Source organism: Harpia harpyja, chromosome 6, assembly GCF_026419915.1.
Source record: "Harpia harpyja isolate bHarHar1 chromosome 6, bHarHar1 primary haplotype, whole genome shotgun sequence".
Taxonomy (NCBI): Eukaryota; Metazoa; Chordata; class Aves; order Accipitriformes; family Accipitridae; genus Harpia; species Harpia harpyja.
Genome location: NC_068945.1, coordinates 54,254,219 through 54,268,834, shown reverse-complemented (window position 1 = coordinate 54,268,834; position 14,616 = coordinate 54,254,219). Strand labels below are relative to the sequence as shown.

At 44.8% G+C, this 14,616-nt stretch overlaps 1 protein-coding gene across 2 annotated transcripts in view; it reads left to right on the top strand.

Annotated features, from left to right (window-relative positions):
* The window catches only part of SLC2A13 (solute carrier family 2 member 13), a 170,836-nt gene extending 163,056 nt beyond the window's left edge, over positions 1-7,780 (top strand). The window contains exons 9-11 of one of the 2 annotated variants that reach the window (XM_052789428.1): positions 33-185; positions 1,335-1,463; positions 4,114-7,780. In XM_052789428.1, coding sequence (XP_052645388.1) covers positions 33-185; positions 1,335-1,463; positions 4,114-4,133 — 302 coding nt within the window. In that variant the 3' untranslated portion in view covers positions 4,134-7,780. Of the gene's footprint in view, positions 1-32; positions 186-1,334 lie in introns of both variants that reach the window. The other variant, XM_052789427.1, reaches the window with a different exon arrangement.
* Positions 7,781-14,616: the final 6,836 nt, after the last annotated feature.

Below are 14,616 nucleotides of genomic sequence, written 5' to 3'. Positions count from 1 at the left end.
AACCGAGGTTAATCTTTTTTCCTAATTCTTAGGGATGGGTCCTATGCCCTGGACCGTCAATTCTGAAATTTACCCACTTTGGGCTAGAAGTACAGGAAACGCATGTTCTTCTGGAGTCAACTGGGTTTTCAATGTGCTCGTGTCACTGACATTTCTGCATACAGCCGAATATCTGACATACTATGGTAAGAAACAGCATGCATCCATGTGCATAGATTTTTCTACTGATTCTGGGTTACTCCATTGGTTTTGCTATGAAATGTCAACTGTGAATGCAGTGTTCTCAATCCACCGTGATTTAGTAAGACTAGAAACCTGATACGACTTGCCTGGATCATAGAGTTTGATCCAGCTTTCATAATAAACATTTCTTTCTGTCCTTAACAGAGAGCCTAGACAGTTGATTAAAACAGGGAAGCTGGAAAAAGAACGTCTTTGACTTAGTGAAATATGCTGATTGCCACTTAAAGAGACAGCATCTGCAGTTTTCCAATTTATGATGGCATCCAAGACCAATATCAGATGTTCCTTGCAGAAATAGCTGTGTAAGATGCTACTGCCCCACTCCCAGCTGTTGATTAAGTCCTGCCTGCTGGAGCTTGCAGAGAGTTTGTCAGATTACTGCTCAGCCACTCCAGTACACATCATTTAAATTACATTAAGCTGCTAGGGAGTTGATGTGACCTTTACACCATTACTAGTATAGAGTGTTTCAGCTCTACTTGTCATTCCTTTGAGTCAACAGTCTAGAAACACATGGCAGGTAAATGTTTGTTGGTCCTTTGGTATCTTCTCTGCCCCCTTAGGTATGGTGGGTTGTAGGGGGGAATGAGCTCTTTCTCACCGCTAATTGTCTCTGCAGAGGACTTTTAAATAATAATTAGGTGTAAGAGTCACAAGCATTATTTTCATCCTGACTATTTCTTTTTTGCTAAAGTTTCTCATTTTGGGGGGTTGTCTTAGTGTGTCCTTTGCTGTTAAGATAAACTAAGAAAGCTCTTGCCTTTTGTATCTGCCTTTTTTTATTGGGTATGCAATTGTTTAATTGCTGTTTATTTTAACAGCAGAGTGACTTGCCCAGAAAGTATGTGTATTATCTTCCATGTGAACTGAAATTGCGTTTGTTAATTTACTCCATTGCGGAATGATGCAATAAAGTGGCCTTCTACCCCCACAGCCCTGCAGCTCGTTGTTTTAACGATGCCACTCCAACCTTTGCTTTTACACACTCCTTTGATATCTGCAGCCTGCTGCTTCTGCCACTCCCTATGCTCTGGAGCAGAGAAGGGATGGGAACTTCTGTAACCGACTGTGCATATTGTTTTACATTGCAGGAGCCTTCTTCCTCTACGCAGGGTTTGCTGCCTTGGGACTGGTTTTCATCTATGGCTGCCTTCCTGAGACTAAAGGGAAAAAACTAGAGGAAATTGAATCTTTGTTTGAAAACAGGCTATGTACATGTGGTATGTCAGATTCTGATGAAGGGAGGTATATCGAGTATATTCGGGTGAAGGGAAGTAATTACCATCTTTCTGACAATGATGCTTCTGATGTGGAATAATTTTCAGCTGCTGATGTATTTAATCATTTAAAAGCCTTCTGGGGGAAAAGCAGCTCTGATGACCTCACTGCCCTGCTTCTGGTCTGGTTCTCCTTTCTACTGTCTAGTTAAAAATGCCTTCATGTTCAAAACTGCTCCGTTTGGGAGGAAATTCAATATGCTAGTGTTTTCTTGATAACTAAAAGCAACGGCTTCCAAAAGAGATTGAATTCCACTATTATGTGAATTCACTGAGTGTCCGTGACACTGCACCGTCCCGAGGTATTTAGTAGGGTGCACTGTACCGGATGAATACAGAAGGCTATCCTAGATGGTCAGGGGTTGTCCTTATCTTCAATACTGAAAAAAGATAAAATAAAGAGTAGCTAATCAGGAAGCAGCTGACATCTGTTGGATCCCCATCCCATACAGCCTAGGAAATAGCTCTGCTGTGCAATACAATGAATGATGAATGCATAAGCTGCTGTAATGGTAGCTATTTAAAAGGTTTAACTGATTAGGAAAATACAAACATCTGCTATATCTATAAGAGGGAACATTTCCCAAATTTACCCTAAGAGACTTTCGATTTTTATTTATTTGAGATAACAAGAAGAGAGCCACACTCACCTGGGTGGAGGTTCACTAGGGTGGCATATGTCTGTGTTACACCAGCTTATCTAGGCACTGCTGCTCTTAAGTACACAGTACAGTTGGGAGTTGGTGTTTGTGAGAGAAACTGCCAAAATTAACTACCTGACAGCAGAAAACAGAGCTAAGTATGTGACTGCACGTACAAATGAACTGGTATATATTGCTGGGTACAATGTAGAGGCTTCAGTTAGTTGGAAAAAAATTATTTTGGTTTTCCTTTTTTGCATTTGAACGTTTGGGTTTGTGCCTAGTTTTGAACACAAAATATCATTAGCTAAAAGAAAGAAAAGGAGGGGAGAGGTTTTGTGCTGCTAAATGCACAGTGGTTGTCCCTCCTGCACCTTTTGCTCATGAATAATCATATTGCCTTCAGTTTATCTTCATATGTGCAGAGTAAATGAATCCCAGCACATTATTCCTTCAAATGCCCTTAGTCAACCAGTGTCTTGCTGGATCTAAAGAGAAATATTAGCAGTGGGCAGAAGCCTACATCTCATATTAACTGCCTTACCGAAGCATTGCAAAATTGTCAAGAAAATGTCAGGCACAAAAATCAACTTGGCTGCCTTTAGCATAGTAATGAAAATATGAATGGTATTTTATTCACCTGCCATGATTGCTTGCCTTGGCAAATTGAATTTTATGCAGCTACATAAAAATATTATGGTTTTTTTTTTCCTTGCCCTGTCCTCACTGCTTTAAGTCTTCAGAGATACGAGTTTGAAAGCATCAACAATTCAAATTCTTATCTTTGAAACATTTGCTTCATGAAAGAATGTGGAAAACCTCCTCTGCCTGTGGGCTGCCCCCCATTTATTTGGTAAAAATACATTTATTTTTCATTGTGTAAAGATTAAAAGAAGTTGTTGGGTTCATTAGCTTTTATAGATTGGCTTTGTGGGCTTTTCTTGAGTTGAAAAATACTTTGAATGTAGTATGACTATCAAAACTGAGACTGGACATTTGTTACTAAATTATTTTTATTGGATAATGTGGGGTTTTGTTGTTGTAAGTCAGTCTGACATTATGTTATCTGATCTTCTGTGGGGGGAGTTCTTACTCTCCAATTATTGACCTTCAGCCATTGGGTGTATTTTGCGTTATTTTCTTTTTTACGTCATTAGTCAAAGAAATATTTTTGGAAAGAAAACATTTTAAACCATCCTTCTGTGACTTGACTGGGACTAAAAGGGGAAAGTGTAGCAGACAGAGGGAATTTCAAACTGATCATTGCGAAGAGTGGCTCGACCTTGAACATCAACCTTGCGCAGTGAGAGGGCTGGATTCTCACGCCTTCCATCTTGCCTCCCCTTTAAGCGCACAATATCTTTATGCTTGAAAGCACCAGCTGTTGAAAATGCTCAGGTCTCCAGACCTATCTACAAATGCACCCTCAGCGGGATGTCTCCATTAGGCTGTCACCTCTTTGAAACCTTCACCGAAGGTGCAGTACCTGAAATGATAAAAAGGGATACTTGGCACAGACAAGAACAAAATAGTTTTAAGGACAAATTGGTTTCTTCCTGAAGCCAAAAAATGTGTGTTCAAAGACCCTTATTTGGAACAGTTTTGTTACCCAGAACAGCGTGTGAATAGGTGTGTAGCGCCCGACCTGTTCTTACGTGGTTGATAGGTTTAAGTGGGTATCTACTGGCTTTTGAGAATAGGGACTTATGGTTCTGATTCTCCCAAAAGCATAAGCCCACACTCACCGATACACCTATGAACATTCCCTTGCTGGATGTGTTTTGCTGGAGCAGGGTGTAAGCCAGGGAGGGTGTCCCTGCACCGGCACAGTGTCAGTGCTGACCTCGCGCTTGTGTCCACAGGCAGAGAAAACCGCTGCTTTTATTGGGTATAACCAAAGCAGAGTCACTGGAAAGATTGCTATCACAAGATCAGCCTCTTCTGTTTTGCAGGTAGTGCTGGGGCTTTTTAGCAGCAGAAGACCATCTCTCTCTGCCAGCCTTGTTTCACGGACGTTCTCAAAAGTGGCACTCAGTTGCATACAACACTGGGCTCGTTTTCTCACACAACAAATTCGATCTTACTGAAAGCAGTTTTGTGAAGGTTTGCATCCCATGTGCTTTTTCTCCAGGCAAAACAATTGAAATACACACATTTTATTCATCATTGCTGCTGGCTATGGGTGCAAAATATACCGGCTTCTTTATTGTCATTCCCCCTTTCCCACCCGCAGAGTTGGGTTTAAGTCTTCCTTTTAGGGTTGCTTTACACCAAGACAACATTCCGTACCTTAGAAATACTGAACCTAGTACCAAGCATCACATGTAATAAAAATGAGATCAAATACTTGAAATTAGTCTTACGCAATTAGGGTTTTATTTTTAGAATCTGTGAACATTTATAGTGTATGAAGAAAATTAAATAAATGTTTCTATTTTGAAAAGATTTTTTATATTTGTGCATATTTTAAGTTTTAAGAGATTTTTGCTAAAGGTAGGCTTAGTAACATTCCAGATAAAAGCATAAAAATACAGTGTAGCTGAATAATTTCTTATGACAGGATTTTAATTTATGAAGTAGCATAAATAGTATGTCTAAGCACAATATCGTTTTATTGAAAGCTTTCTGCAGAAGATGTGAAATCATTTCTTCACGAGGACTGCACACTTAATTCAGGTATTCTGTGCGTCAGGAATGCTAGAGTAATACTGCTGGTAGAGCTGGGCATATTGATTATACACAACAACTTGAGATATTTTCATTCTGATTAATCTACTGACTCTACATGTTGTGATCTAACAGCTGGTATGAAAGAGACAAGTCCTGATGCATTTTTAATCTTTTTAAATTTAATTCACATTAATTCACATACAGTAGTTTGTTCACCATGTTGAAATTCAGAAGTGTTGGGGGGGTTGAGATAATTTGCCGCTTGTTTCTTCCCCTTGTCACTTTGTTGATCAAAATCATTTTTTAACAAGAGAAGCAAACCTGTTTTGAAAATAGACATAGAAACAAAGTAAGGCCCCAGGACGCATTTGGAGGGCTGAAGTTGCATTGCTACGCGTGCACCTTGGATCTCTCTCACAGATGTTGCTACCTTGTGAATTGCAGTGACAGCCATGTCAGAAATTTTGGGACAAGAGAGGATACATCCCAAGGATCATTGTTCCAATGCCAACTTAGTTTTGCATGAGTTGGTAAATGCAGCATTTCACTGGTGTAGCAGTTAGGGTTGAGAGGGTAGAAGAGAGAAATGATGCATCGAAAGCCCCATGAAGTCATGTTTCAGTAGAGACGGGTGTTGTAGCCAAAAGGAGCAGTCTCTGAGTTGTCTCCCATGTGGGAGGAGGATGGTGGGACCAAGGGACTGTGCTTGGTCGTGTGGATGGGAACGGGGGGGCTGGCAGACTAAGGGGCAAGAAGCACACCAGTGCTCCTCTCCCATGCCTATGTGGAGGTGAGAACATGGCAACGGAGTTTGCAAAGCTAGTACTTTTTTCCTTGGTGAAATCTCTTTTGCCCTTCTTAGTCACTTGGGTTGAGCACTGGGGAGAAGTTTTGACTTTCAGGGGCTGCTACAGGCCCTGAGCAAGGGTCTTTCCTTCGGCCATGAGGGTGCTGGTGCAGTCCCACAGGCACGCAGTGGGCTAGTGGAAGATAGACACTGTACTTCTCAGCTTTATATCCAGCTTTCTACTTCTGAACGTCAGCGCTCTTCTAACATGGTCTTCTTGAAATTTTACTTGTACTTGCATAAGAGGCTTTGTTAGCTGAACATCACTACATGAGAAAGACGCAGAGTCTTCACAGCACAGAGAGATCTCGGGGTAGAAATTAAGGCAGAATAGACAGTTCTGCAAAGCACTTTAAAGAGTAAGATATTTGTGCACTTTTTTTCTGAAAGAGTCAAGCTAGCCAAACCCATTCCTCTGCATTGGGAAGAAAATCGAGCTTTGTGTACCAGGCCAGAAGCAGATAATGCCACAATATGTGCTTTATGGCAAAATGTGTTTTTATTGCGGGTAACATTTACAGCTTACATGTAGCTGCTGCCTATAAAGTGACTCAGTTGTTCTCTGGATTTTAACAAGTCACATTTTTGTGCAAAAATCTTAGTGGTTTTCTATCGATCCTCATCGCCTTGTGTACAGTACAGTAAGCGTAATCCACAAAGCGGTCTAGGTTGTGGCAGTGTTACAAATGTCAGCACAGTAAAATCTAGGTGAACATTGTTAAAGAAATATTGTTGTTTGTGATACTAGGGGTTAAAACTCCTTAAAGACAACTATATATAGATTTTAAAAGTCTGAAAAAAATGGCAGTTCTTATCTATTTTGTGTATGTTTTCATATAGAGAAGGAGTTTTTTATGTGCCAATAACCATCAATGTAGTGTTTTGTAAATGGGTGTTAATAGTGTTCCAGAGTTCTGTATATGAGAATATACTTTAGCCACAATGACCTGTTAGTGTGAACCAGCGGCATGTTTTTAATCTTACTCACACCTCTCAGCAGAGGTGCTCACTCGTCAGCTTCAGTAGAGCTCAATCACACCAGGGAAAGTTTGACCAGCATCAGGCCTCAAGAATACAGATTTCATCTAAATCCCCACTTTTTCACTTCGTCCCTAGACAGTATGTTACATGTGAATGATCTGGCACGTGTAATTGTAAAGCTTCAACTCTGGTTCAGTTACACTCCTCAATTCTGTTGAGATACAGTTTGTCAAAATTTGCTTTGGCCTTTCATCGCATTTATATAAATAAGGGGTGCACGGATTAATTATGAATATCGTCCGCCTATTTCTAAAGGAAACATCAGTTTCTGAAGTGTTAAAGTAAAGGCAAATTTCTCTTGCTGCCTTAAATATTACACAGACTTTGGAGAGGACTGAATGTATGAACATCATTGTGATTTCTTCAGGAGAAACTTCATGGATCCTCAGCAGGTGTGAAACAGGATGGTTTTGTGGTGTTGGGATGCTGCGTTACACTGCAGGCCCTGCCTAGTACACACCTGTCATCTATTTGATTTTAAGTGTTCGAGTAGTCCCCATGAAATCGATAGGATTATTCATATGCTTGATATTCTCCATGTGCTCAGTGTCCTGCTGGTCCAGGGCATCGCTGGGAAGTGGCAAGAGTCACGTCTCCACTTTCCATCGTGAATCTCACACCCCTACAAAACCATTAACCAGACCTTTCTGTGACAAATTCTATGTAGAATATTTGCAACATTATTGGAGACCAAATTGATAGAAACAATTCCATGTTGAATAATAACATGCATATGGCGCCATCAGGCATACTGTAATCCCTGGGCGCATGTTACAGTATTCCATACAAAACAGGTTTTGGCAGAACTAATTGTTGGGTTGTCCAAGTTATTTCTTAACCATGTCAAACGTGCCGTTTCCTTTTGCAACCAGTCAAGCCTATAATGTATGAAAGTGTTGTACATTTTCTGAAACTTAAGTGATGTAAAATTATTTAATTGACTTCTGTTCTGATTGCTTTAATGAAGTTTGGTCTTTACATAAAAATAAATATCTTCAAAGAATTGTCAGTGCCAGAAGTGTAAATGAACAAAATAAAAGGTGAGATACTTAATTACAGAATCTTTCTCAAGGTTTCCTTTGTTCAGGTATTTGGGTCGCATTTTAGAGCTGCAAAATCGCATTACTCAGCAAAATGAGCTAAAATAGCTCATGGGCTTGCCTGAAATAAGTGAAGGGTAAGAATAACTTTGAATATGATCTTAATATGGTATGTTTCAAACCAGAGAGCGTTTCAGTGATGATGGCACACCAGGCAAGTGTCCCTTCCTGGAGGAATTGTTTGAAGAGCTGAATGCAGCTATGCAGAGCTGCTGACTGTCCCGATGTCCCCCCATGGGTTTTCAGTGTCCCCTGCCCAAACACAGACCAGTTTGTGACAGCAGTTTATACCTTCAGACTTGATTATTGACTGGGGAAAGGGCAGAAGTTGCTATTTTCTAATGGGGAAATGTCCTAACTGTGTGTTTTATTAAGAAAATTGCTTAAACCAGGTTGATTAACAAAGAGCAGCACGACTGTAGCCGGGCCGTGCTGGGGACTGCCCTGGCTGCGCTCCCCAGTGCAGCAGAGGAATTGCACCCACTAGACCGAGTGGAAATTGGTCCTGTTACCTCCACCTACTGCAGGTACCACGATTGAACCCATGCGAGATCCAGAGTTGCCTCTGACAGAGCTGTAGCCTTTTGGCCCGGGATGCAGAGACATCACAGCCAGCAGCAGTACAGCTGATGGGGAGATGCTGGCAGCAGGAGACTGCTCGGCAAACCTGTATCTGTGGCGGCGCTTATCTCCGGGAGGGGAGAGAGGAAGCTAATCATTGTACACCGACAGGTTATGTTTTAGGTTTCTGGCTGATAGTGCTTATAAAGGTGATGACTGGCTGCAGTTCAGATTACTTGTCACCAAAACCACATGGCATCTTTGTAGGATAATGAAAAGCTGGTGGCTCTGCTGTCACTCCATTTTTTTGCCTTCTCCCATTTCCCTCTGCTCCAGCTACTATCACAAAACAACTACTGATGGATTGATCTCTGCTGAATGGATTCTGCCATCTGCAGAACTGAACTGCAGGCAGTAGCAGTACTTGCTCCCAAATCTTTGTGAGCATTTTCAGGATAAGACCCCCTGGGCATCAAGGCTGGGTGGTGCTGCATCCGAACCAAAGTCATCCATACAGTGCTGCATGGCCTTTGCTTTGTACATGGCACAACGTGCTTGCTTTCAAGGCTGCTACAGTTTGTAGGAAGTAGGTGGGCCTGTTAAAGGTAAGCCTAAAAATTGAAGTCCTTTTTCTCTGGTCTTGATGGTCCCCTGCTGAGTTGCAGGGCTGGTTGAAGAGATCTGCCGGTGATCATCCCCTGAGCTGGCATCCCTCCAGCCGCCCCCTGCCCATGCCGAGCTCCCCGCACAAACGTACTCGGGCTCTTCAGCTGCTGCAGTTTCACTTCCAGCACATTCACTTGAGCCAAAGTGAATGGCATCTCAACCCTTCTCCTGATGGATAGATTAACGCATTCAACCCGTCAACCAACCAGCTGAAATCCGTGGGGAAATAGTCACATGCATTTGCCATAAGCAGTTCCACCAGTCTTATCGTGGGGCTGTTCATTAGCTGGTCTCCAGGGCAGGTTTTCACTCGCTTGTTTAACGTACGTGACCTATCCGGTACCCATGCATGTGCATGTAATTAATTGAGAAACTCTGCATAGAGCTGAAATTTGGAAAGCTTTTGCCTTTTGAGAGTTAACTGCAGAACTACCAGAAATATTTTCTGCATCTTGATTTTGATAGAAAAAAAGGCACCAAATCCCCTCTGAGACCTCTGGAGGGAAGTGGGAGTTTTTAGTTAGATGGTTTTATAGATCTTTGGGTCTGGGTTTCAGGAGGATACAAGGATCCATCTGTTTTTCAGACGAGTGAGACCTCTGCCTTAGCTAGCACGCTCTGATTTTGGGTACTGTGGTATTCCATGAAAGCTCTAACAGAGTCCATAATGCCAAAAAGAAAAGCAGGATGTCTTGTACGGAGCAGAAAGACGTGTATTGTATGAAGGAAGAAAGAGGAGCTTGCATCCAAAATGACCTGCCCACAGTCTTCTAGGACATTAAGACCGTCACCACACAGGGATGGGCTTAGGTCCATTTTACTGCAAGTAGAAAAAGGGCCAGGGAAGTGAAAAATTTCCAAGCAAGCCCTGTTCTGTGGATTATTCTTCAGAAGATAGTGCCAAGTAAACAGATCTGCAAGGATAGAGGAGTTGCACATGGGTAAGGAAAGTAGAAGCTGCAGCGCCCTGGTGCTGGGGAGCACATCCCTTATGGGGGGGCTCACATTTGAGAAGGAAAAATTGAGGCCTTCCCTCTTTCAGCAAAGCGGTGAACCACGTGCCCATCCCTGTTGGAAAGAGAGTTTCTGCACTTGCTTAAATTTCATCAAAGGTGGTGAAAGGGGGATGGAGAGGTGGGGAAAGTCCGTGCCTGAAGGAGCAGTGAGGGTTGTGGGTCTCAGGGAGGTGGTTAGAGATGCACGAGCAGTTTGAGGGCAGAGGGGGCTGGATTAGCTAAACTTCATAATGAAGGTGATACGTGGAACTGAGATTGGATCAGGTTGCCAAGGAAACACGGGCAGAAAGAGCAAGGAACAAATCCCTAGGAGGGGCTGGAGGAAGGAAGCAGGGCATAAGGTGTGGCGGACAGTTAGTGGGGTGAGAGTGTGGGGACACAGTGCCTCTGCCACAACACTGCATGATGGCAGGGAACAGTGTCAAGCCGTCCTGGGTGCAGGGAAGCAAAGATGGAAGATGGGCTCTGGGCTGAGGATGGAGCAGCTTCTGCATGAGCACCTCAGCATGGATTGCCATGCCTGAGCAAGTCAGGACACAGTGTCACTTTCCAGAACCAGTCCCTCTGTGCCAGTTGGGCACCAAGTGAGAAGAGAGCCGGGATGTCTCACCCTGCAGACCAGCGAGGCTTGGTCCCCCTCCTTCCCCTCTGAGGGCAGGAGGACAGGTACTGGGCACTGTCACTCTCTGGTAGATAAACCACATCAGAATCCTTTAGTGCCTGTATTTGCTCCTTTTGGTGCCACCTCTATGGAGAAATTGGTTTTCCTTTTGATCTTTTGATAAGCAGATTGAATGGTCTAAATCTCTCTCTAAAAGGTGGGTTTTGTTCCAGGATCTCAGCTATTCATAGGCTTGTTCTTCAGTTGTTTTTTTTCTTTTACATTTCTTGGGCACTACACTGCAGTTTGTTCACTGCTTAATCTATCAAGACCACATATAGAGAATTACCCTAGTTCCCATACCTGGCTCCCCGTCCCCGGCTGCCTTTGTCTGTTCATGTGTGGTGGCAAGGCGCAGGGGCAGGGCGAGCCCTCAGCACCACGCTCCAGGCCAAGCCCTGCTGGCATGTCCTGCCCTTCTCCTTCTCAACAGGGCGCCCTCACGCTTAAGGATATTTGGGTGCATTTTGTTTAAATGGACCCAATTGCTGATCATTTGCTTGTAGCCTCTGTCAGTGTTGCTCCTCACCATCTCCCTGATTTTGTGTTACTGGTGTAGGTCATCATCGCCCCCAGATACCTGATGAAAGGGTTCTCCAGTCTGCTAAGGAAGAGGTCCCCACCAGGCGCCCGGTGCCAAGCACTTCCCCAGCTCCCACAGTGGCTGTGGGTGCCCTGAGAGAGGAGCACAGTGAAGCTCCTGGAGTGCAAGAGGGGACAGCAGCACCCCAGCAGTGTGACACAGGCTTCCAGCATGCCCAGAAACCCCAGTGAGGGGCATGGACTGGGCTGGTTCAGACTCCACCAGGCAAAACATGAAGTGTGGGTGGTGAACAGGCTGCTGTAGCACAGCTGACCTGTGTTTTAGTCCTGTTCTCCAAAATTGTATCAGGGTTTGCATTACAATGCTCAGGACTGATGCTGTTCTGCCTGACCTGTCTTACACATGTCTCACTGGTCCCCTTGGACAGTGCTGTGGCATTTGCATTCCCACCCCTTCAGCCTTTCCTTTTTCTCAAAGCTGTTTCCACAGCTGAGGCTGGTGAGACCCCACGTCCCCAGCCAGCTGTCACCAAATTCTGTGTTCAGGTTGTTGGCCTGAATCCTTCACTCAGCATTACTTAACGTCGCTGTGGTTGCAAAAGGGGAGGTTGTCGGCAGTCACGTAATGTGCCGTCCTGCAATTGTGAAATGACTTCTCCACCCCCAAAGTGGCAGTCGTGGCCTGGTCCCCACTGGAAGTGGTGCTTTGGAGTAAGCCTTGCTGTGAAATTGGTGCTTGTTTTAATCTTTCCATGGCTTGATGGCATCAAACCCCGTCTGACTGCTCCCGATGAGCTCCTTCGTTTTGTCCAGGATGTCTGATATGACAGTGTGCCCTGTTACTGGACTGTCACAAGATGTGACTGCAGGCAGAGCCAGTCTCATGCTCCGTGGCTTCCCCCCTGCTCTCCCTGATGTTCAGGATACCCAGAGCCCCCAGGCTGACTGGGGGGCAGAGAGAGAGGTGGCTGCACCATGCAGTATCGCAGCTAAGTTGGGGCTGCCATCCCCAGCCTGGTACCAGCTGAGATAAGTTATTTTATGTTATCTCTGTATGTCAAGTTTCATTATGGTGGGTGGGATTCACAGGGAGACACTGAGGGCATCGGGGACCCCCCCAGGTTCCTAGTGGGAGAGCGATCAGTGCCCGTTTTTAGCCAAGCCCCGAGGCACAGCTGCAGGGCTACCATGGCCGAGGCACTGCCGCTGCAGTTAGCTCGGGGTCGAGCTGGTGTCAGGGTGAAGTGCCTCTGCTCTTCATTGCTGCAGGGAAACGTGGGTGAGCGGAGGCAGGAGATGTGTTCCGAGGACATGGCGGCAGAGCAGGACGGCAGCACCCAGCTTCGTTCCTCACGTGCCTACAGCTCCCCTTCTCCAGCCCCAGGCTCCTGCCTTGCTCACAGCACAGGGAGGAAACTGCTGCAGGTAGCAGCTGCCTCCGTCTGCAGCAGCTGCTGTGAGCAGGCACAGCTTCCCTGGGGTCACCTACCTGGCATGGTTTATCCCCCCATCCCCAGCCTGGGTGTCTGGTGATAGCAGCTGGCCATGGCCCGGAGCATCCTGCTCCAGCTGGCCCCGCTCCAAGCAGGGCTTGGACTGGGCAAGCTCAGCGATCCCCGCTGTGGGATACTTGGAAAGTAATGGGCACATAGTGAACAATCCAGACTCGATAGAATTGATCAATTTGTGAGCCAAGGATGTTTTGTAGGCAGCAGGCTTCAAGGACGCTTTGCTTGTGGACACATATTTAGCTAACGGTAGTAAGAGCATTCCAGATGCCTTTAGAAGGCCTTGAACAGAATAAACAAGAAGACAAAAAAAGAAAGATGCCAATTAGAAGAACACAGGTGCGCATTCCACGATAAAGGGAACTTGGCAAAGAACCTCAATTCCACAGCTTATCTTGACCAATTAGCCTGAGACAAGTTTCGCATGTTTTAGTTAATACAACCAATTATGCCTTATGTTTATGCGCATGTACAGTGTTGATATAACCAATCATTAGGTGTAACTAGGCGCGTGGACAGCTCATGCTAACCAATCTCTAATTTGCTTATGCGTGAACAGTAACTAGAATGAACATATAAACCGAGCTATCTTGGCAATAAAGTGGCATCTGCTTGATCATATTGATTGTGCGCAGTGTCCGTGACTTCCGCGTCAACACCCCGCCAGCTTCAGCTGGTCTGGGGTTCTCCAAAAATTCATCTGTTTGCAGGGAGCGCAGCAGACCTCCTGTTTCCTGAGAATTACTCCAGCCCGGGGAACAGAGTAAATCGTCTGCAATATGATGTATTGGCTTGTCCTATGATTGTCCACAGCTCTGGGTCCTTTGGCCAGGCCAGCCCCTGTGTGCTGAGCGTGACACGGAGGCAGTAAATCACGGCCCTGTCTCTGCAAGCGTGCACGAACAGTTGATTTGGAAATGTTTTATCTCAGCTCTATTAAAAAATAGAACGACCCTCTTGCAGCCTCCTGCCTTATCTTCACTGACTCTCCACCCCTCTGTCTTTCAGCCCAAGATTCCCCATCACCTCACACAGAGCCAGTGTATCAGCAGCCTCTGCAGCCATCTGCGTGCTGTGCGGGAGCTCACTGCGAGCTGATCTCTGTTGGCTTTCACACCCAGAGAGCTGCAGCACCCAGAGCGAGCACCATCAAGGTGTAGGGTGTGAATTTACAGCAGTGTGGTGAGGTGAGAGGGCGAGCATTTAGTATTCAGCTCAGAGAGTTATTAGACCTTGTTGGAGTTTGATATCACCAGCCCTGGAGAAGCAAGCTGTGATTTGGGTAACTGGGACTGTCAGCTCTAACCCGTCAGAGGCCGTCAGTGAGAAGAGGCTGAAGAAGACATTGCAGAAAGGTCACTCACTTCTGTGGGGACAGATGAGGCGTTGGATGCAGAGAATTGAGTATTTTTTCCAGGAAACCTCATCCTTCCTGAATCTGCTGTTTGCTAAAACCCTTAAAAAGCCAATTCACCAACACTTTCCACCTGAGAAATAATCACTTGTATGAAGACTTAAGCTTCTCATTCACTCGATGATAATCCTTCATGAAAACAAAATAAGGATTTCTACAAAGTTTGTGGAAGCTCTTGGCATAATAACATCCAGCAACAAACTGCCCCATTAATGAAACAAAACTTCTGTTGGTGCTTGCCCAGAAAACCTTACCTTGCAGGTTACTGTAATTAGAGCTGATTTTATAGGAAAAAAGGTTACCAGCTGCACATTAAAACTGCTTCTGACTGAAGCTTGGGGTAACATTTTCAGTGAGAGAGTCTTTCCTTCCATCTGTATTTAGAAGCATTCAAGTGCCACTGTTAAACCGATGCTCCCAGGTTTTGG